The sequence below is a fragment of the Mauremys reevesii genome, linkage group 20, assembly GCF_016161935.1.
Source record: "Mauremys reevesii isolate NIE-2019 linkage group 20, ASM1616193v1, whole genome shotgun sequence".
Lineage (NCBI taxonomy): Eukaryota > Metazoa > Chordata > Testudines > Geoemydidae > Mauremys > Mauremys reevesii.
This window is the reverse complement of record NC_052642.1, coordinates 24,109,125-24,130,358: the sequence shown is the minus strand read 5'-3', so window position 1 is coordinate 24,130,358 and position 21,234 is coordinate 24,109,125. Positions and strand designations below refer to the sequence as shown.

At 52.4% G+C, this 21,234-nt stretch overlaps 1 protein-coding gene across 1 annotated transcript in view; it reads right to left on the bottom strand.

Annotated features, from left to right (window-relative positions):
- RTN4RL1 (reticulon 4 receptor like 1) overlaps positions 1 to 20,269 on the bottom strand; it is a 65,015-nt gene extending 44,746 nt beyond the window's left edge. Inside the window, exon 1 of the mRNA XM_039507282.1 lies at positions 20,050 to 20,269. Coding sequence (XP_039363216.1) covers positions 20,050 to 20,062 — 13 coding nt within the window. The 5' untranslated portion in view covers positions 20,063 to 20,269. The remainder of the gene's footprint in view (positions 1 to 20,049) is intronic.
- Between the last annotated feature and the right edge of the window lie 965 nt (positions 20,270 to 21,234).

The window sequence follows — 21,234 nt, the reverse complement described above, 5'->3', positions numbered from 1 at the left end:
AGGCTCTAGCACCTTCCTAGTTAAGGCTGTGTTGCTATTTACTTGTAAAGCAGGACTAAAATCCCTCTCTGTCACTTTCATTATTGTATTTGGTCACCAGATTTAGCACAATCACTTCAGAGGACAACTGACTTTTCCATGCACATTTTTGGAAAAATATTGACTAACTTTTGCAGAACAAACATTTATAAATGCACCTTTAGGAAATTTTACTTTGACAGTATCACAGTTTGAAGTTCCTCTAGGAAACAGACACAATCCCTACAAATGCCATGCTTCACAACCACCCACTTGCTGTGTTAACTCTGGTCATCAGTACAATACGCTATTGTACACACAGACAGAGAGTTCAGTTCTTTAACTTCTGCATAGAAATCAATGCCAAGTTAAGAGCCATCACTAGCGAGATAGCTCATCCATACACATAATGTTTCCTGAACATTGCAGAAATACGTCTTGCAGTGGCACTACCTCCCTTATTTCCATGGCCCAACACACAGCCATGTAGAGAATGATGTGCCCTGTACAGGATGGAAACCACACCAACTTGTGGTCATTACTAAGCATGGGAATATGTACCAAGTGCTCACGCTGGAGTTTGAGGGTGCTTGCTGCTTTGTCAGGAGGGTGACGATACTTGGGCTGTGGCTGGGCATAAGAAGAATTGCTGTGTGGAGCACAGCTGGGGTGTGAACAGACTTGGACTTTGTCTTGACTAGGAAGAGTGGGTGAAGATAGGTCCGGGTTAGCTAACAAGTGCTAGCTAAGCCTGACCTAAACTCCACTTTTTTCCTAGTGTAGAGGTCGGGTAAATCCTCTAGTTCAATTTTAGCTGCTTATGTTGTAACCTAGGGTGTGCCCAGGCTTGGACACAACTAGCTAAAATGGAAGTAGAGGTGTTACCCGGCTTCTACAGTGTGGAAACGGTGGGACTTAGCTAGTATGTGTTAGCTAAACCTGACCTACCCTCACCCACTCTTTCTAGTCATGACAAAGTCATAGCTACTATTTCTTTGCTTTGGACACTGTATGGTGGGGGGTTATGCAGTCTGGCAACCTCCAGTTAACAAAGCTTTTTGTGTGAGAATATATATCCGTGATGAGCAAATGCACCAGTATGTAGATTGGGGGTAGGAGGGAGAGTTATTTGCATTCAGAAAAACATTGTTTGGAAATAGGGTAAAATTGCAACTAGAAACAGGCAGGCAGATTCTGAAGGGTTGTGGCATGGTTTCTGAACTTCTGGAAGCTGGTGTTTTCAGCCTAGTGTTTGGAAGCATTCAGTTTTCCAAATGAGGCTAGTATTCAGGCTCTTTGGACACTTATTGCTATGGGTGGCACATCCCTAACGTGGATAATGTGTGTGGGGGGGGTGGAGATGCAATTGGAAGGGCTTTAATGCTTAACTCAAAGGAATGGTTTTCCATGATTTAATATTTTGCATGCACCATGTGCAGCTCTGGGTGCATGCACAGGAATTAAATGATAACACAGACTGCTCATCCAAGTGTCACAACCTGGCCCAGTCCCGCTCTCTGGACAGACACAAGTCTGTTGTGAGTGGATACAACCACCAGATCCACAAGCTTCTAACACCCTGGGGCTGGGTAGTGGCTGGTCGCTGTGCCTAGCTCAGGGTCTCTCAGGCACTCCCAGGGGCAGACCAGGTCTCTGACACCCTTCTTGGGCAGTGGGACTCCACAATCCAGCTACCTCAACTCTGAATCTAGTCCCTCTGCTCTCCCAAGCCCCAGTCCCGTAGACACATTTCCCCAGAATCCAGGAGCTCTGGTTTCTCATTAACCTGACATGTCAGGAAAACAAGGAATGCAGATTATCAAGGGTTTTTCTTAACCAAAGACCCTTTACTTGAAAGCACTAGAGGTACAGCTCTATGAAAAACAAAATCCTGGACACAACCCTGCCCCAGATCTTATCTCTTTCCTTCTGTGAGTCCGGGGGTTGACCAGCATTCACAGGCTAGGACTCTTCCGGCTTTCACCTGGCTTTCTTGCATGTGGCAGTGGTCTGCCCTCCTTCACAGGGAGCTTTCTGCCTTAAATATAGTCTCTGCTCCCCTTTCTGCCCATGTGCTTCAGCCAGGGGAATTATAGGCTCCAATCCCGCCCTTATCAGCTCTCATTGTCCCAGTAGGAAAGAATCATTCGATGCTGATGGCCCTCGATGGCTCTGCCACAGCTCCTAACACACAGTCTTTCTACTAGTTACAAAATGGCTGTTCTATTCACAAAGGAGGTTACAATACAAAGTAGAGACCCTGAAATACAGTGGGGTTCACCATTAGAGCCAGGCATATCCCCCGTCTGTCACATCTCACCCCTATCAAAGATGAAAGGATCAGAGGCACCCCCTAAGCACCCTAGGGAAGTTCTCATATCTCCCTCTGCCCTGCCTGTATTTCAGACAGCTCCCTATTGATTTAAACCCATATATTCATACAGTGAACATCCTATAACCAAGCCAAGAGGCAGTATTCATACATCATTACAGAGCAGCTCCCAGCCCATCACCTTGCCACCTTTAGATCACACTGGATGGGAACCCGAGGAGTTTCACATGCCCTCATGTGCCCCCGTGACCTCAAAGAATTGGAGGGGCTGAGGCTGGGACCTGACCCCACCACTTCCTTCTCCCATTTGCCCACTAGGGAGTGAGGCAGCCAGTTGTGCTGTGTGCTGCCAAGGCTGCACGCTCCCGGTGGGGCGGGGAGGGCAGTGCCCCCTGGAGTAGTTTGAGTGGTCAGGACAGGCCTGGCCCCCTGCAGAGCTGCTCTTATCCAAGTTGTAACTCCTGGGCTTTTATCTGCATCACGGATGCAGATAAAAATGTTGTATCTGCACAGGGGTCTAATGGTAAGAGCCGGGCGGCAGCTGTGAGGACCTGCAGTGCAGACTCTCCATCTGCCCTGGGCGGGAGGTCTTGGGGGCAGAGACATGGGCCAAGAGCTGTGCAGGAACAGACTCTCCACCTGCACGTGGTGCAGGGGAGGAGGGCTGAGAGCAGCCCCCAATCTCCCCACCAGGCCGAGGGCAGGCAGAGGATACCTGTCGGGGAGGAAGGGATTCAGGCCTCCGCTCTGGCATGCCTTCTCAGGCTGTCTTTCCCCACCCCAGCACCAAGTGTCTGTGAGGAAACCATTTCCTTCTTCGGAGACATCCTTTGTCCCCTGTCCAGAGACAGATCCCTCTCTGCCTCCGTACAATATCAACAGGAATATCCTCTAACATTCCTGCCACCAGAACCCCTGAGCCCTCCTGGTCATAAAGTGTGGGGACGATACCGAGCAGTGAGGGGCTGCAGATGCTTTGGGGACGGGATTAAAATTCAGAGTGATCTGGACAAACTGAACAAATGGTCTGAGGTAAATAGGATGAAATTCAATAAGGACAAATGCAAAGTACTCCACTTAGGAAGGAACAATCAGTTGCACCCATACAAAATGGGAAATGACTGCCTAGGAAGGAGCATTGCGGAAAGGGATGGGGGGTCATAGTGGATCACAAGCTAAATATGAGTCAACAGTGTAACATTGTTGCAAAAAAAAGTGAACATCATTCTGGGATGTATTAGCAGGGGTATTGTTAGCAAGACACAAGGAGTAATTCTGCTCTACTCCGTGCTGATTAGGCCTCAACTGGAGCATTGTGTCCAGTTCTGGGCGCCACATTTGAGGAAAGATGTGGACAAATTGGAGAAAGTCCAGAGAAGAGGAACACAAATGATTAAAGGTCTAGAAAACATGAGCTATGAGGGAAGATTTAAAAAATTGGGTTTGTTTAGTCTGGAGAAGAGAAGACTGAAAGGGGACATGATAATAGTTTTCAAGTACATAAAAGGTTGTTACAAGGAGGAGGGAGAAAAAAGTTCTTGTTAACCTCTGAGGACAGGACAAGAAGCAATGGGCTTAAATTGCAGCAAGGGAGGTTTAGGTTGGTCATTAGAAAAAACTTCCTAACTGCCAGGGTGGTTAAGCACTGGAATAAATTGCCCAGGGAGGTTGTGGAATCTCCATCACTGGAGATTTTTAAGAGCAGGTTGGACAAACACCTGTGAGGGATGGGCTAGATAATACTTAGTCCTGCCATGAGTGCAGGGAACTGGACTAGAGATCTTGAGGTCCCTTCCAGTCCTATGATTCCATGACTTCAGTAACTCAGCCAGTGATTAGGGGTCTATTAGAGGAGCGGGCGGGCGAGGTTCTGTGGCCTGTGATGTGCAGGAGGTCAGACTAGGCCAGTCCAGGCACAAAAGGGGAACAGATCCTTAACCCAATGGATGCCTCCACTCAAATTCCTGGGAAATATGTGCTGGGGTAAGCAGCGGGGTGAGGGAGAGAGAAGGAGAGAGAGAACCAGAGAGAGGGCAACCAAGACACAGGCAAACATAAGAACAGCCACACTGGGTCAGATCAGTGGTCCATTTAGCCCAGTATCCTGTCTTCTGACAGTAGCCAAAGCCAGATGCTTCAGGGGGAATGAACAGAACATTGCAACTACTGAGTGATCCATCCCTTGTTATCCTCTCTGAGCTTCTGGCAGCCAGAAGTTAAGGGACACCCAGAGCATGGGGTTGCATCCCTGACCATCTTAGCTAATAGCCATTGATGGACCAGGAACGTATCTAATTCTTGTTTGAACCCAGTTATACTTCTGACCTTCACAACATCCTCTGGCAACAAGTTCTACAGGTTGATTATGTGAAGAAATACTTCCTTCTGTTTGTTTTAAACCTGCTGCCTATTGATTTCAATGGGTGACCCTTCATTCTTGTCTTCTGAGAAGGAGTAAATAACACTTCCCTATTCACTTGCTCCAAACCATTCATGATTTTATAGACCTTTATCATATTCCTCCTTAGTCGTCTCTTTTCTAAGCTGAATAGTCCTACTCCTTTTAATCTCTCCTCATACAGAAGCTGTTCCCTACCCCAATCATTTTGGTTGCCCTTCTCTGTACCATTTTCCATTCTAATATATATTTTTAGAGGTGGAGCGACCACATCTGCGCGCAGTATTCAAGGTGTGGGTGTACCATGGATTTATATAGAGGCAATATGATATTTTCTGTCTGATTATCTATCCCTTTCCTAATGGTTCCCAACATTCCGTTTGCTTTTTTGACTGCCGCTGCACATTGAGCGGATGTTTTCAGAGAACTCTCCATGAAAAGGAGATAGAAAGTGAGAAAAGGGGGCAGAGAGCGAATGCAGGGAGACGGAATCAGACCTTGAGGGAGAGACCCCCGGGCCTTGTTTCCAGCTGACATATGCTGGTATCACTAGCTGCACTGATGCCTGGTGGGCACTGGTGTTAGGCGGACAAGGCAGATGGAGATGGAGATGGAGGAGTGCTGACTACAAATGACAGTGAGAGAGAGGGGATGGTGAGCCTGGGCTCCATCAGCAGGGCAGGTGCTGAGGAAGTGGCAGGAGCTGACCCCTTCACTGACGTTGGCTTTGCTATTGATTCCTGCTGCACTCGGCCTCATTATCGCTGATGAGCTGCTGCGAGTGGCTGGCAGAGGAGACGGACGGGGAAATGGGGGAGTGTTCTCCTTGGCTCTCTGGGTCATATTAAATATTTACTGGGTTTTGTTTTGTTTTGTTCCCTGGCCTATCGATCAGAGAGCTGGAGAGGAGATGCTGGGCAGGCCTGCTGGAGAGGAATAGCGGGGAAAAGATGCCGAGCAGCAACACAAAATGCTGGGGATACTGCCGCTTTTAGGGCTCTCCCAGACACTTCTGCCCACCCACATCTACGGCAGCCACCTCCCTGGGCCCCGTCTCTGCCCCTGGGACAAGTGCAGGGAGGGATATCACAGGAGTAGAGTTTACAGGCAGGGACTGAACTGGGCTGTGTCCAGTTTCATTAGCTGGGGCGATCAGGCACCTCCATCCATCCCTGTTGGCTCAGACAGGGCCCCCGCCCCCAAGGACATTGGGCCCTGGCACAAAGCACACAGGGAGGGAGCTGGGCACCCCAGCTCAGGGCTCCCAGCCCCATGGGCAGGGCACATGCACAGGATCACGAGGGGCTCGCTGTGGCCTCTGTGTCTCTCCAGGGGAAAGGATGGGCAATGCCCCAGTGGATGGCTGGGCACAGGGGAGACTGGTGCAGCCAACTCGGTTTCTATTTAAAGAGAAGCTCCACTGGAAAAGGAACAAAAGCTGAAAGAAGCTATAAATAGCATCCTCCTTCACACTGGCTCCTCTCACTCTAATACCCTGGCTCTGCTGCTGCTACCACTCTAGGCTGAGCAGCCGCACTCCCCTAGGAGGAGAAAGAGGCTCCCGTGCTAGCTGGGGCTGCCCCCCTACGTGGCCATCACAGAGCTCTTCCTTATCAGACCAGTTCAGGGGTGTCTGTTAGACAGCAGCGAGCAGCTCAGGCCGGTGTCGGGGAACATCTGATAGCAGAGAGCTGTCCAGACAGAGCCAGCTGCAGGTGGGGAATGAGCAGCAAGAGCAGATGAGACTCTTGAGATCCTGTTTTCCTGCCGATGTCCGTAGGAGTAAAGAACAAGGGAACAGGAAGCGGCAGCAATATGCGCAGCCCGAGCTGCTCTGTCTCTACACAGAGCGTTTTCCCTCTGGGGACGAGCAGCTCTGAGGGTGCGCAGCCTGCAGTGCATGCCGCTCCCTCTCTGTACAGCTGCGGTAGGATGGGGCGAAGGGCCACCAGGAGGCAGCAGCTTGAAGCTTCCAGCTTGTGGAACCTGGACCAATTCACAGTTCCGGCATCACTTCCAAGGCCAGATGGGGCTGGAGCCCGTGGCGCCCCCCTGCCCGCTGCTCAGCAGTAAAGCTACGATTCTGGCACAGAAATGTTTAGTACATTTTACGGCAGAGGTGCGGGAATGAAATGATAAATCACGTGAAGAAGAGCAAGCCCACCCCTCACGTGCCCCACAGTTGGGGGGTCCTGCCATAGGGGGCGGAGTCCAGCTTCCAGCTCCAAACCTGGCACACATGGTCACAGCAGCAGTGGAGATGGAGGGGTGGCCGGCCCAAACCTGAGCGCCCCTGCAACTACACAAGCCAGGTCACAAAGCCACTTGGTTTCACGGACTTTATTGAATAGCCCTACGCATCAGCAATGAAAGCTCCACTCACCCTCCATGCCTCCGCAGGACGTTTCTAGTGCGCAGGTTGTGTGAACACAATATTGACAGGGTTTCCCTAGGCCTGGCAAGACTCACAGCACAGGGGTTTGATTAACTAGTATTATACCCTCCTCTCCTGTCGCCAGCTACTACCAGGTTCTTCCAACACAAGCAGCTGATCCCTCTGGGCAGTCCCTGCCCCTTCGCAGTGCCAATTCAATGTGTTCTCAACAAGTTGGCAGGATGGTAGTGCATCGAAGAGAGAGGAGGCCCATCTCCATAATCCCCCTTACCCAGTGTGTGCTTTTCCCCTGCTTCAGGGGCTAGACTCTGAGCTCATCCTGATGTGAATCAGGACTGAAGTCAGAGCAGCACCACTGCTGCAAAACTTGGTTGGAGGAGAACTGGACCCACATCTCTTCTTTCCCTCCCTCTCTCCTTCTCTGTCTCCCCTCCACTCTCTGCATCTCTCTCTGTCTGTCTTCCCATTTCTCTCCCCTCCTTCCTCCTCTGCAGTGGTTCCCTGGTTTCTGACACTTTGAGTGGGCCCCTCCCTTGCCCTGGAAGAGGATCACTGCATGCAAGAGGGGGTGAGCAGAGGAGTCTCAGGCAGACCTACTTTCAAGGCTTTAATCCTTTTTGCTTAAAGGATTTTTTTTTCTCAGCAAAGATGCGGTCTGATCAGAGGAGAGACGCAGAGCGCTGACAAGCTGCGGAAGGCGGAAAAAAAAGGAGAAAGAAATACATATTTATTACCCTCAATTATTAAAAAATAGATAGCAGCAGATCTTAGGCCTGGCAGAGGCACTGCAGAGTAATTTGTGTGAGGACTATTTTGTTTTTTAAATCCCAATTGAAATTATAATATTCTGGGCTTGTTAGCAGAAACACTCGGCAAATTCTTGCAGAAAGAGGGACCATGATGGAAGAAGTGTAGAACCCTGATACCCAGAGAATTACTGATCCCTCCAGATCCCTGCTCTAGAGAGTGATAGGGAAAATCTACAGCCTCGTCCGTCCCCAGCGTGAGAGACTGGACAGCTGGAAGTCCCATCCTGAATCCAGCAGGGGCTGCGAAACCAGCTCCTCCCGCCTCAGCCAAACAGAGAGGGAAGGACCTGGTCTGGGGAAGGAACTGATTTAGTCCATCACAAAAGGGCAAAGATTGAAATGCCCAGACTCCAGATGTGCTAACTTGTACTGCACTCAGGCTGCTGAGACAGGACTGACAGGGATCTGCTCTGGGAAGTCCCTGGAGTGACTCTGGATTTACACTAGGGACACTGAGCAGGATCTGTCCACAAGTAAATAAATCTCCAGACCTTGCTGCTGATTTGTGTCCTTCTCTAAGAAGCTCTCACATTTCCAGGGTGATGGTTTGTTCTGTTAATTACCCTACTGATCTCACAGGTCCCCTCTTTCCCTGCCTCCAGGGAGTTGCTCTGGCAAAAGACAGCGGGAATTCCTAGCCCCTGCTGCGGAGCTCGACCAGAAACCATTTTCTGTTTTGATGAGGTAAGGGCTAAAACCTGCCAAGGAGACCGTTGCCAATGGCAAAAGCTGCATGGCTGTGGCAGAGCGGACAGAAGGTCTCCACACTCATCAGTGGCACCCTTGGAGCCACCAAGGAGAGCACCCTCCTGTGGAGAAGTGAAAAGGGACCCAGTCTGCATGCAGACGGCGAAGGGGGAGTGACAAGAAACTCGAGCTCAGACCTCTGTCCTCCAGAGACCTGGGCTTACATTTAAAAACCTCCTATAAGAGGCGAGTTTATGGACTCAGCAGCCTACTCCCTTGTGCAGCGGCTGTTAACGTTCTCCTGGTGCGGGCCAGTTCTTAAGACAGAGACTTCCCGTTTCTGTAGCTTCCCTGTGGCATATCTAATGCTTGGTTACATAAAGTCATGTTAGGACAGATCAAAATACACAGCCTCGCTGTGCTGAGTGCAGCTGCTTGGCTACGTGCCCCTGTTCTGGGTCTGGGCTGTTTATTTCCACTCCCTGGCTGCTGGTCCAAGTCTCCCCTCATTACTCGCAGCCCATCCACTCGAGTCTCTCTGGGTCCGTTTGCAGCCGGGTTTTGCCACTTGTGTGTTTGCTACCTCGTCCATCTTGCTGTTGTCAGCAAATCTGATCAGTTAAATTTACACCAAAGAGATGCCCAATAAAGAGAGTCTCATTAACAGGCTTCTACGCCTGTTCAGGAACCCAAACAGGCAGGAGAACACAAGGGAGCCGTGACGGGCGGGCAGGGAGCTCTGCCTGAAGACTGGCACATGCACGATTGAAATAGTCTAGCAGGGCAGGACTGTCTCTTGTTTCCATTGCGCATCCTTCACCACTGTGACCAAGACAGCCTGAGTCGTGTCATCCCTCCCCCCCAGACCCCACATTGAGAACCACCAACCTACAGCATGGTTGTATTCATCACAGCAAGAGCTGCTGCTCAGAATGGGCCGGGCAGTTATAGCCGGGGGTGCTCAGTACGGAACTGGGGTGCACTGGCTGAGCAGGGCTAGGGAGCCAGAGAGTGCAGGTCAGGACGGAGATGATTAACAGAGCTGTGCACGGAGTTGCTCAGCATCTGCCTGCAGTCTCTCACTTCCATGAGTATTAAAATTCACTCAATAATTATAAAACAAAGACACAAACTTGTGTGTCTGTGAAGTCACACGTCTCTCGTTTGCTAAGTTCAACAGCAAGGGAACCTGCGCCCCTGAGCAGGTAGCTCCACAGTGAGGGGAGTCCAAGCCTGCTCCAGCGTCCCCGGGTGTGGGTGCCACCTGATAACCCCGCAGCGCAAGTTCTCACTTTGCCTTGGGACCTCCAGGTAGATCTGTCTGGGCTTTCTGGCTACGCTTATCACCATGGTAGCTGAGTGCTCACTCCCAAATAAGTGAGGAATTACTACAAGGTCCACACACTTCCAGAGGCTTTCACCTTCCACTGGGTCAATGACGTGAACTGGAGTCTATAAAAATGAGACCAGCAAAACCAAAACTCCAACCCGACTTGCTATTTCTGTCACTAATGCAGTCCTGGCAGTGCCCAGGTTATCAAACTGCAGCCCATGCAACATGTGTTGTGTACCCACGGAAAGGAGACAGATCACATGGCTCTGGCTCCTCCTCCTTGTTTTCAAATGCTACTTCACACTGAAAGAAGCTAGAACTCGTTAAATAATTCCCTAATATTAACTTCCCATGTAAACAACGGCCGCAGTTGCCACAGGGATGTTATGAGATCATGAACGGAGGCAAGTGGTCTGAGACCCTCTAACTAGAGACTTAAATACAGTGTCGGGTTTAAGGGGACGAACCCCCTGGCAGCTGCATTGTACCCGACATTGTACCCGATGAGCCTGCAGGACTCGGTCGGTACCACTGCTCTCTAAATACCAAGCAGTGCTGGAGAGGTGCTGTTCTTCCTAGAGTCCGTTGCTGGCTGGAACAATGCCTGCATCTCACACACACACACGGACACCGGCAGTGCCTCTGCACTGATAAACCTCCACTCCAGCACACACAAGGAGTAGACAGGGTCTCCTACTTGATGACCTGAGCAAAAGCCCCCTGCAGTCCTATGGCAGGTACCAAATAGGCCTCAGGGGTTTGTCTGCTCCATTTCAAACCCAACAAGCCTCTCTACTGCGCAGCAGCCAAGCCTGCTCACCTACATGGAGCTCCGCACTGATGGACCAGTGATGCAGCCCCATGCTTACCCTCCCTGTCCGTGCTGGGAATCTGGTGGCAGAACAGCCCTCCTGGCTTCCTCTGCAAGACTCCTAAGAAGCTGCTTGTGAAGCCAAGGCAAGCTCAGAAACATCAGCCAGGCCAGGTAGACCGTTTCCAGAGCCCATGATGCCGGTGCACAAACTGGGAAGCAAACAGAAAACAGCTGTAGGTGCTTAAAAATACAGGGAGCAAAAAAGAGGCTTCTGCACCAAATGGAGCATTTTCTGTTTCATAATTTTTCAATCCTGCTCTGCGCAAAGGAGATTGTCTTCTAATATCTCCCTGCCACTGCTGCCCTGCATCCGCCACTCATGTCACACCCATCCATAAGCATTCAGCACCAGCTCAGAAGACTGCCCAGATCAGCATTCTGCTGGCCTGGCCTCACAAGCCGTCCCATGAATGGAACAAAACCCAGCTGCTTGTCAGAGCTATGTCTGCCCAGAGCCAGGCTCCCGGCCTGGATCAGCAATGGAACCTCAGCTTCCTAGTCACTTGTGATCAGTGAACAGAATATTCCTGGGAGTGTCCATTTGACCCTAGGGTGCATCTGAAGAAATTATGTTTTACCCACGAAAACTTATGCCCAAATAAATCTATTAGTCTTTAAGGTGCCACCAGACTCCTTGTTTTTGTGGATACAGACTAACACGGCTAACCTCTGATACGATGCACAAGGATGGTGAGTTTCCATAAAGCATCCTTAACTGGGAATCTGGCCAGGGTGGTTTCTTTGGAGGTACAATCCAGCATGAAAATCCACATCTCGCACCTTTCCCGCATGCACTGTGAGGTCATGGCTACTCAGAGGCTCCCTTTCTGAGTCATGCATGGGGCAAACGGAGCTGTTACAAGAAGTGGTGCTAACCTGCCCTCTGAGCTTACCCTTGGTGTTGTAGGCTCACCAATACCACCAGGTTTGCACTTGCTGTGATGTGTCAGTCTGCCTGTTGTACATGCCTATGAAATCCCTTGGCCAGTGCTCCAGCTGTGTATGCACACCCTTCTGCACACGCTCAGTACCTTGCAACAGCTGTGCTCGCAGTGGGTGCATTACACTAATATACCACTCTACGCAGACCTTTCCCATGGGCACCACGGCACATGCACGCTCACACACACTGTGCCAAAATCCTTACTTAGCAGCTGTTTTTCTAAACAAACTATAACTTGGGTGGTTTCAGTTTCGCTTCTCCATGTACTCAGAGTGATTAGACAGTAAAATCACCAGGCTTCACACCGTTTGCCTGTGCAGCTATTCGTATAACTGCTGCCCTCCTCCGCCCTCCCACACTGTTACATCCACTTGTTGCATCTTGTCTTAAATTAGACTGTAACCTCTTTAGGGCAGGGCCTGTTTGTATTTGTATGTTTGTAAAGCACCTAGCGCCCCAGAGCCCCAATCCGCAATACAAAGAAATACAGTATAATAATGAACTGTGCACTCTGCCACAGACCCATCACTGCCTCAGTGCCATCCACTGATCGATCACACAGCTGGAAGGGAAAAATCTCTAGTTGATAATCGTATATAGTTTCTAAATTTTGAGTTGACAACTCTAGTTGATTTATATGTTTAATAATATTAAACACTTGTACAGCTCTTCACAAACACTGACAGAGTCTCAGCTCCTTTATGTGTCAGGTAAAGTAATTGTTACTATCCCTGTTTCACAGAGGTGGCATATGGAAGATTCAGTGACTTACTCAAGGCCCCCCATTAAGTCAGTGTCAGAGCTGGAACCAGAATTTAGGAGCTGCCGGCTCAGTGCGGTGCTCAGACCAATGGTATTCATACCGTGTGCCTCAGACAATGTGCAAGACACGAACCAGTTAGCATGTTACAAACACTGTACAGAAACTCACTCTGAACCCTGGGCAGGTAGGTCAGAATGATTATCCCCATTTTACAGACTAAGAGACAGGCATTAAGCAATTTGCCCAAGATCACACAGCAAGGGGTGGCAAAGGCAGAATAAGAACCCAGGTATCCTGGCTCCCAGCAAAGTGCTCATTCCTACAGACGACATTGCTTGTTCCTTTGTTCAGTTTTTTATTTCATTCCCTTCTTTTAAATAATTTTTTCCACTGTACTATTCAGGGGCAGGCTGTTTACACAGGGATAAGCCTAGTAATCTCGGGACACTAAACGTGTAGTCTAGGCTGATGGTTTCTTCCCACATTTCAGCTGAGTGTCTTGGGTGGGTCCCTGTAGCTGGTTAGGCAGTGAAGGAGCATATCTAACAATCAAGTCTGCACACGGGATGGCTCAGGGGATTGATAATGGGTTACAGCTCCAGCTTTTCAGCTCCAGCTTTCTGCTTCAAATGTGGCTCAAGTTCTTAGCTGTCAAAAGCTGTTATCATTCAAAGGCTGTTCAGTGGCTTGTGTAAGAGGAAGTCCCAATGCAGTTCCTAGAGGACAAATGTCCACCTCAGAACTGGCACACGTCATAGAATCACAGCAATGTAGGAAGGGACCTCAAAAGATCATCAGGTCCAGACCCCTGCTCTGAGGCAGGATCAAATAAACCCAGACCCTCCCTGACAAGAGCTTGTCCAAACTTATTCTTAAAAACCTCCAGGGATGGAGATTCCACACCTCCTTTGGTAACCAGTTCCAGTATCTCACCACCCTTAGAGTTAGGAAGTTTTTCCTAATATCTAACCTAAAACTCCCTTGCTGCAGATTAAGACCATTACTTCTTGTCCTACCTTCAGTGGACATGGAGAACAATAAATCATTATCCTCTTTATAACAACACTTAGCCTATGTGAAGATTGTTATCGGGTCCTCCTCTTTTCTCAAGACTAAATATGCCTCGTTCTTTTAACCTTTCCTCATAGGTCAGGTTTTGTAAACCTTGATCATTTGTGTTGCTCTCCTCTGGATTCTCTCCAATTTGTCCACATCTTTCCTAAAGGTTGGCACCCAGAACTGGACACAGGACTCCAACTGAAGCCTCACCAGTGCCGAGTAGTGCGGAACAATTGCCCCCCATGTCTTACATACGATACTCCTGTTAATACGCCTGAAAATGATGTTAGCCTTGTTTGCAGCTCATGTTCAATTTGTGATCCACTTTACCCCCTTTTGAGCATATGACCACCTAGCTAGTTATTCCCAATTTTGTAATTGTGCATTTTATTGTTCCTTCCTAAGTGGAATACTTTGCATTTGTCTTTATTGAATTTCATCTTGTTGATTTCAGACTAATTCTCTAATTTGTCAAGGTCATTTTGAATTCTAACCCTGTCCTCCAAAGTGCTCCTAACCCCACCCATCTTGGTGTCATCCTCAAATGTTATCAGAACGCTCGCCACGCCATTATCCAAGTCATGAATGAAAATACTGAATAGTCTGACCCCAGGACCGATCCTATGGGACCCCATCAGATATGTCCTCCCAGTTTGACTGCAAACCATTGTAACTACTCTTTGAGTATGGTCTTTCAGCCAGTTGTGCATCCACCTATCCACATCTCTGCAGAAGAGCTAGAGACTGAGTGGATCGGACAGAGACTGTACTCCCTTGTACACCTGACAGAGCCATGAGGGAGGTCTGCTCCGCAAACACCCATGTTGTACCTACTCCATGGATAATAGGCGTTCATTCTCCAAGACCAGCATGCTAGGGGAAGGTGTATTGAAAATCACTTGGAAGCAAAGAGTAAAGCAAACATCTAAAAGAGAGAAGCCGTTCTCTGGCATGGGGCAGGTTTTATTTTGATGTATTTTTTAATGTAGCTCTTTGATCCCACTCAGAAGTTTGGAGTGTTCTAAATCGTCTTGCAGTAATGGCTGAGTGGGCTGAGTGCAGGTGAGATGGCCGTGGGTACACATGCTGCATAATCTAGCAAATGGATCTTGCTGCAAAATAGGTGATCTACCGAAATACAGCTACCTTTGGTCTGCAGGACAGTGGGCCTTTGTTCCGAGCAGCCTGTGCTCTGCAGAGCAAATGGCTGTAGATGCTTCTTAGTGTAAGGGCCATGGTGGGAACCGGCCGGTGTCATGTGCCACATCTAGGGAGGAGACACAAAATGCAGCTGAGGGACTATTTTCAGACTACAGGTATCCCTAGCAATGTCTGAGCAGAGAATGTTACTGCTGCCCTGTAGAACTAGCTAGCCACATCCCAAGGGTCAATTCTCTGTTCTCGCTCACACTCACCTAAGCTCTACCGTTAAACTTCTTGGCCACTTCACAGTGATGACCCTCCACTCTGCACATTCCGACACCTCTAATGACTCCCACCTGACAAGCTTCAGCTTGCATTGAACAAATAAAGTTGTGGCTTCTTCTCAATTCTCGTAACAGAACTGACCTCTCCTAGGCAGAAAGATCTCTGAAATCTTTCATACAAGAACCATATTTTAGTAGCTGTTTGTCCAAGGTCCGGCTCAATGGGTCCCCGATCCCAAATGAGGCCTATGTTCTACTCTGATGAAAATGTTGTTATTAAATAAGGTCCCAGGCAAGAAAATAGCCCTTGAGCTCAGCTCCATCCCTCTCCCCTCCTTGAGGAAAACTGCCCAGGATTATCCCTTTTCCTTCAGTCTCTTTACATCTGAAGCTGGCTGTAAAGAGAAACTGACTAAAATGTCTGGTCCCTTCCCCTTTGCAGCCAGGCCCTCTGATGCAGAATGAACAAGGATTGATCCTAGTCATTTTCTCTCTGCAAGTTATTAACAAAAAGAGCCTTCTGCAAAGGGAAATGGGCAGAAGCTCAGATTGGCCCCTTTAGCGCCTTCCCTACCCCAGCAACTCCAGCCTGCGCGTCTTCCTGGCTCCCTTCCATGTACCAGCTGAGCAACAACATGAAATTAACTTAATGTCATTTTGCTGCTCATCTGGCGCATGAAGCTTTCAGCTAAGCAGGAGAGGAGCTAAAAAGACATGTCAATGGACTGAACGAGCCACATGAACAACTTCAACCCCTGGACTCTGTTGTCCATGGTCTTGGCATCCTCCTTGACCTTGAACTCACCTCTCCTCCCCAGTCTCCTAGTCTGCACATCTGATTATTGCCACCTCTGGAAGAACGCACAGATACAGCATGGCTTTCGCTCCACTTCTCCTGACATGCTCACCAGGCCTTCGTTACGTTGTTACTATGATTTAGTCCTGCAGTGCCTAGCCCTTTACAGACTGATAACGCTGTCAATGTCCCTACTCCAAAAAGCTCACAGGCATTGGGACACCATGGCAAAGAGAGCAGCTCAGATGCTCCTACAGATTAGCTCGCCTCTTGCCATGACAATTGTAACTCCCTGCTCTGTAGCTCCAAGCTCTGGTCTGTGTGGAATGCTGCCACCCACTGGGGTGCTGGAACTAGGGGTGCGGGGGGTGCTGCCCCCCCCCGGCTTGAAGTGGTTCCATCATACGCAGGGTTTACAGTTTGGTTCAATGGCTCTGAGTTCCCCCACTATACACACTGTCCCACCTGCTCACGTATGTGCAGTCACATGACACAACATCCCTTCCTCAGACCTCTCCACTGGCTCCTGCTCACTGTAAGAGCCAGCTGATAACCTCCCTTTGGGTGTTTAAAACCCTTGATAGGTTTGTGCCAGCCCATCCCCTCACCCACCTCTCCCCTAGCATTGGCCTCCTCAGTGTCCCTGCCCACAGTCTGGCCAGTCGGGGAGAGCCTTCTCTCTGCTGTTCCTGCTCCTGGTACCTGCTGTGTCTCTTCTGCTGCATCTCAGCTGGAAACCTTCATCCCCCGCTATCTGCCCCAGGCTGTTCTCAGCAAGGCCTCCGGGAGGCACACATTGGAACAGGATACTGTGAACAGCAGTGCTAGACTGGGGGGCATTGTCATGGACTGGAATAAACTCCCTCCCAGGGATTTCCACCTTGGCATCCCCAGGGGACCCCAGCAGTGACAACCAGCTCTGTCATGTGGGAGGCAAAACAAAAAGCCACCATTTAACCCTCTTCACACACAAGGGAAACTGCCCAAGCGCATCTCTCCTGGCCCCTGGAATGGCCTCCAGAAACCTCTCTGTCCCTGGCCACAGCCTGCTGGCTGCTTCCTGAGACATCCCATGGAGTGGGTATGGGGAACCCAGAGGAGGCCACAGCCCACGCCAGCTCCAAATTGCCACGTTCCTCTGACATGGAGCACGACCAGCTCCCAGCTGCATTGATGCCCTAGGGAAATCAGCGTGGCTCTAGTGCTCTGCAGAAAGTTCCCTGCTTCCCTCAGCCATTCCCCACAGGGAGGGAGCGCCTGAGAGTCGCCTCCTCACTCCCTCTTGTTGTGGGGATGGGCAGACTGGCCCCTCCTGCGCACTGCGCACACACTCCCAACCAGTCTCGTGGGGTCTGTTTGGTTTCATTCCTTCCAGAAGAATTACATGGCCTCACCAGGGAAGCACTCGGGACTGTACACATGTACCAGCCTGCCTGTGCCACAGCACTGCAGACTTGCCAAGGAATTGGGCCTATTCAAGCAGCCATAGAGGGACCATCTGGCTACAGAAACCCAGAGAATGGAATGCATCTTGCAGGAATGCAGGCCTTAATCTAGCTGCTTGTTGAATTATTCAGCGATGGCATTAACTTATAAATGAGTGTGTTTGACTGATTTTGTGGTTGATGTACAGATAAATTCTAATGAAAGACAGCTACAAGATTTTAAATTATTAATTAGACTGCCACTTAACAAAGCCTATTTGGCACTCTATTTCCTTGCTTAACAAGACAAAAACTTTAAGAATAGGTTCTGTATTAGCCCAGAGGCTGTTGATTTGCATTTTGTTTTTCTAGCTCTGAAAATGAGAGCTGTAGATCTTGACCTTAACAGGCTAGTCCTGGTGAAATGAAACCCTTTTACCAGACCTTCCTTCCTGTTTGCGGGGAGCAGCTCCACCTAGTCTCTGCATCTCATTTCCTCTCCGTTTTTCAGACCAGGGCAGTGCTTTGCTATCCCCAGGAGTGCCTGGGGGATGGAGGGGCTGAAAACCAGGGCAGCTGCTATTTCTCTCTGCTCTGAGCATTGTCAGCAGCTCTGGCACACTTGGGATTCTGAGCAAGTTTTGTTTTCTGATGGGGTCTGTTTGCAGAGACGGTGCTCGCCAGAGGACACAGCACACTGAGCACCTAACCCCAGTGGCAACAACAAACTTGTTTTGACTAATAAGCTGCACAAAGTCCACCTGGAAGTCAGAGAACTAAGGCTCAGAACCCAAGGCCCTGCAACTGCAAGGTGCCTTTACGGCCCAGCAGAGGAACTCCTTCCTGTGCTCCAGGCTCTCCAAGTGGGATCCCAAGTTCTCACCTGTGCAGCATTCCAGGAAGTCCTCACCCTGGGCAAGCTTTAGTGCTGGTGCCACCAGCTATGCACTGAGAGACAAGCCCAGTGTCCTTTATTCCTGATACCCCGGGCGCATATCTAACCTACACATCAGATCCTGGGCACCTTGAGGGGCAGGCACAGACCACCCCTCAGCACCAATCCTCCTGGTGCCACTGCCCTGTCCTGTTCCACACTCCCCCTGCATCGGACAGGGCAGGCGAGAGCGCCTAGTGGAAGGGCTCAATTGCTCAGTGTGGGCCAGCTGCAGCCAAGAACTCCCAGAAGAGGGGACCAATAGGAGGGAGTGGAGCCACAGCCCCTGGAAACCTGCCCAAGTCCCCAGGATGCCTCAGTGGCCACCCGTGGCCTGGTTCAGAGCCTCAGGGCTTGGTGCAGACTTTGGCCAGCTCCTGGCCTCCTGGCTACCAAGTCTTGGCCTGTCCCAGGCCTCTACCATGCCACACAGCCTGCCCAGCCACTACTTTCTGCATAGCCAGTGGCTGGCATTGGTGCATGTGTGAGGAGGGAGAGGACCCTGACTTTGGCTTCTTCCTTTGTAGTGATGTCAAAAATCCTGCCCTATGATGTCCTAGTTTGTTGCCATGGAAATAGTTGTGATGTCACCTGCCCAGAGTTGTGACAACTGCAGGATTACATAGGCACAGAGGGGTGCAGCTGTGGGGGGACTCTTGGGACATGTGAGGGGAGCTGAGACTTTTCCCTTGAATAACACCAAACGTTAGCATTAGCTGGAAGGTTCCCCCAGCTCACTGCCAGTCCCAGAAGCCCCCTTCTTACAACAGAGCCCCCCCCCGCCCTCTCTTCCTGTGCTTTTATTGCCCTCCCCCCGGGCCAGTCATTAGGATTAAAAACCAGCCTGTGCCAAGGATCTGCACAGCTCTGCCAAGCAACCCGCCAGTCCCAGAGCCCTCTCCCCTGCTCCCCGGGGGGAAGAGAGGAGGCCCAAGGGCGTGCTGAGACGAGCGCCCCTTCCCCTCTTGGAAGCAAGAGCTCCAGCAGCACCGTGCCCAGGCGCCGATCGCCTCGCCCAGCACCCAGGGAATTACATCATCAGCGGCTCCCCAAGGGGAATCACAGAATGTCAGGGCTGGAAGGGACCTCAGGAGGTATCTCCTCCAACCCCCTGCTCAAAGCAGGACCAACCCCCAGGCAGATTTTTGCCCCAGATCCCTAAGTGGCCCCCTCAAGGATTGAACTCACAACCCTGGGTTTAGCAGGCCAATGCTCAAACCACTGAGCGATCCCTTCCTGGCCGGTGGGGAGCGCAGCCCGGCTCCCGGCGCCTCAGGAGTTAAGGAGAAAAGACCCAACTCTCCAGCCTTTGGAAAATTAATGAGCTACCTTGGCAAGTCCTATAATCCCCGCGTCTGGGGCTGTGAAATATTGATTCTGCTCTCGGCCTCCCAGAGGGCTTGGATCAGAACATGACGCTTCGGCGGGCCGGGCGGGGAGCGGGCAGGGGCAGGGGGCACAGACCGCGAGGAACAAAGGGGCAGAGACAAAGCCAGCGAGTTTCCAGCCCCCAGCTCGGTCCCGTGAGCCCCCCCCCCCCCGCCCAACTCTTCCTCGCATTAAAGTTTGAGGCTGGGGCGATGCGCCCCCGACTCCCCGGCCCGGAGCGCAGCTGCCTGGGGCTCCGACCCCCCCACCCCCCCGGCGCTGGGGAGCCGCCGGACCCCGAGCGCCGCGCCCGGCAGCAGCACCCTGGACAGCGGCCCGGAGCCCCGGCGCGTCCCCGCCGCTCCCGCCGCGGCTCCTAAGTTTGGTGACACGGAGCCAAGTGCCAAAGTTGAGGCCCCGCGGGCGGGCGGCGGGCACCAGGCGCGGGACCCGGCCCTCCGGAGCGGCGCGGCCCCTGCCCGGACTCACCTTTGCGGAGCATCTTGGAGCCGGTGCCGCTGGGAAGCAGGCGGCGAAAGCCCCGGCGCGGCGCCGATCAGAGCCCGGGGCCGGCGGGCGGGCGGCGGCAGCAGCTAATCCCAGAGCGCGGAGCCGGATCCCGGGGCAGCCCCTGCCGGGGCATCGCGAGCGGGCAGCGGAGCCGAGTCCGGGCTGCGGAGCGCGCAGGGCGGCGGCGCTGTGCTGCCTCCCTCCCTCCTTCCCTCCCCTGTGACGGGCGCTCGCTCCCCTCGGCGGCTTTTAGGGGGAGCCGCCCCCCTCTGCCTGGAGCCGCCGCCGCCCCCACCCCTCGGGCTGCGCCTATAAAGGGCTGCGCGGCGCCGGGTCGCTCTCCCGGCTCCTCCCGCGGCGGCGGCGGCGGGCTGGGCTGGGCTGGGCTGGGCTGGGCGAGCCCGGCCGCTCCCCTCCCGTCGCTCCCGCCTCCCACCTAACATCTGGGAAAGTGCCTCGCTGCCGAGCTCCCACATCCGCCCGGCCGGCCCCTGCCTGGGGGGGCTCGGACCCTGCCCCGCCTCGGCCCTGACCCGCGGGCGGGGGGCTCGGACCCGGCCCCTGACCCGGGGGGGCTCTGCCCCTGCCCCGCCACCGACCCTGACCCGGGGCTCGGACCCTGACCCCGCCTCGGACCCTGACCCGGGGGGGGGGCTCGGACCCGGCCACTGACCCGGGGGGGCTCTGCCCCTGCCCCGCCTCCGACCCTGACCCGGGGGGGGCTCGGACCCTGACCCCGCCTCGGACCCTGACCCGGGGGGGCTCTGCCCCTGCCCCGCCTCCGACCCTGACCCGGGGGGGCTCTGCCCCTGCCCCGCCTCCGACCCTGACCCGGGGGGGGGACTCGGACCCTGACCCGCCTCGGACCCTGACCCGGGGGGGCTCTGCCCCCTGCCCTGCCCCAGGGGCCTGGGAACCGGCCCGTGACCCGCCTCGGCCCCTGCCTGGGGGGGGGAGTGGAACCGGCCCCTGCCTCGGGCTCTGCCCCCTGCCCCGCCTCGGACCCTGACCCGGGGGGGGGGCTCGGAACCGGCCCCTGCCCCGCCTCCGACCCTGACCCGGGGGGGATCGGACCCTGCCCCGGGGGGGATCGGACCCTGACCCGCCTCCGACCCTGACCCGGGGATCGGACTCTGCCCCGGGGGTATCGGAACCTGACCCGGC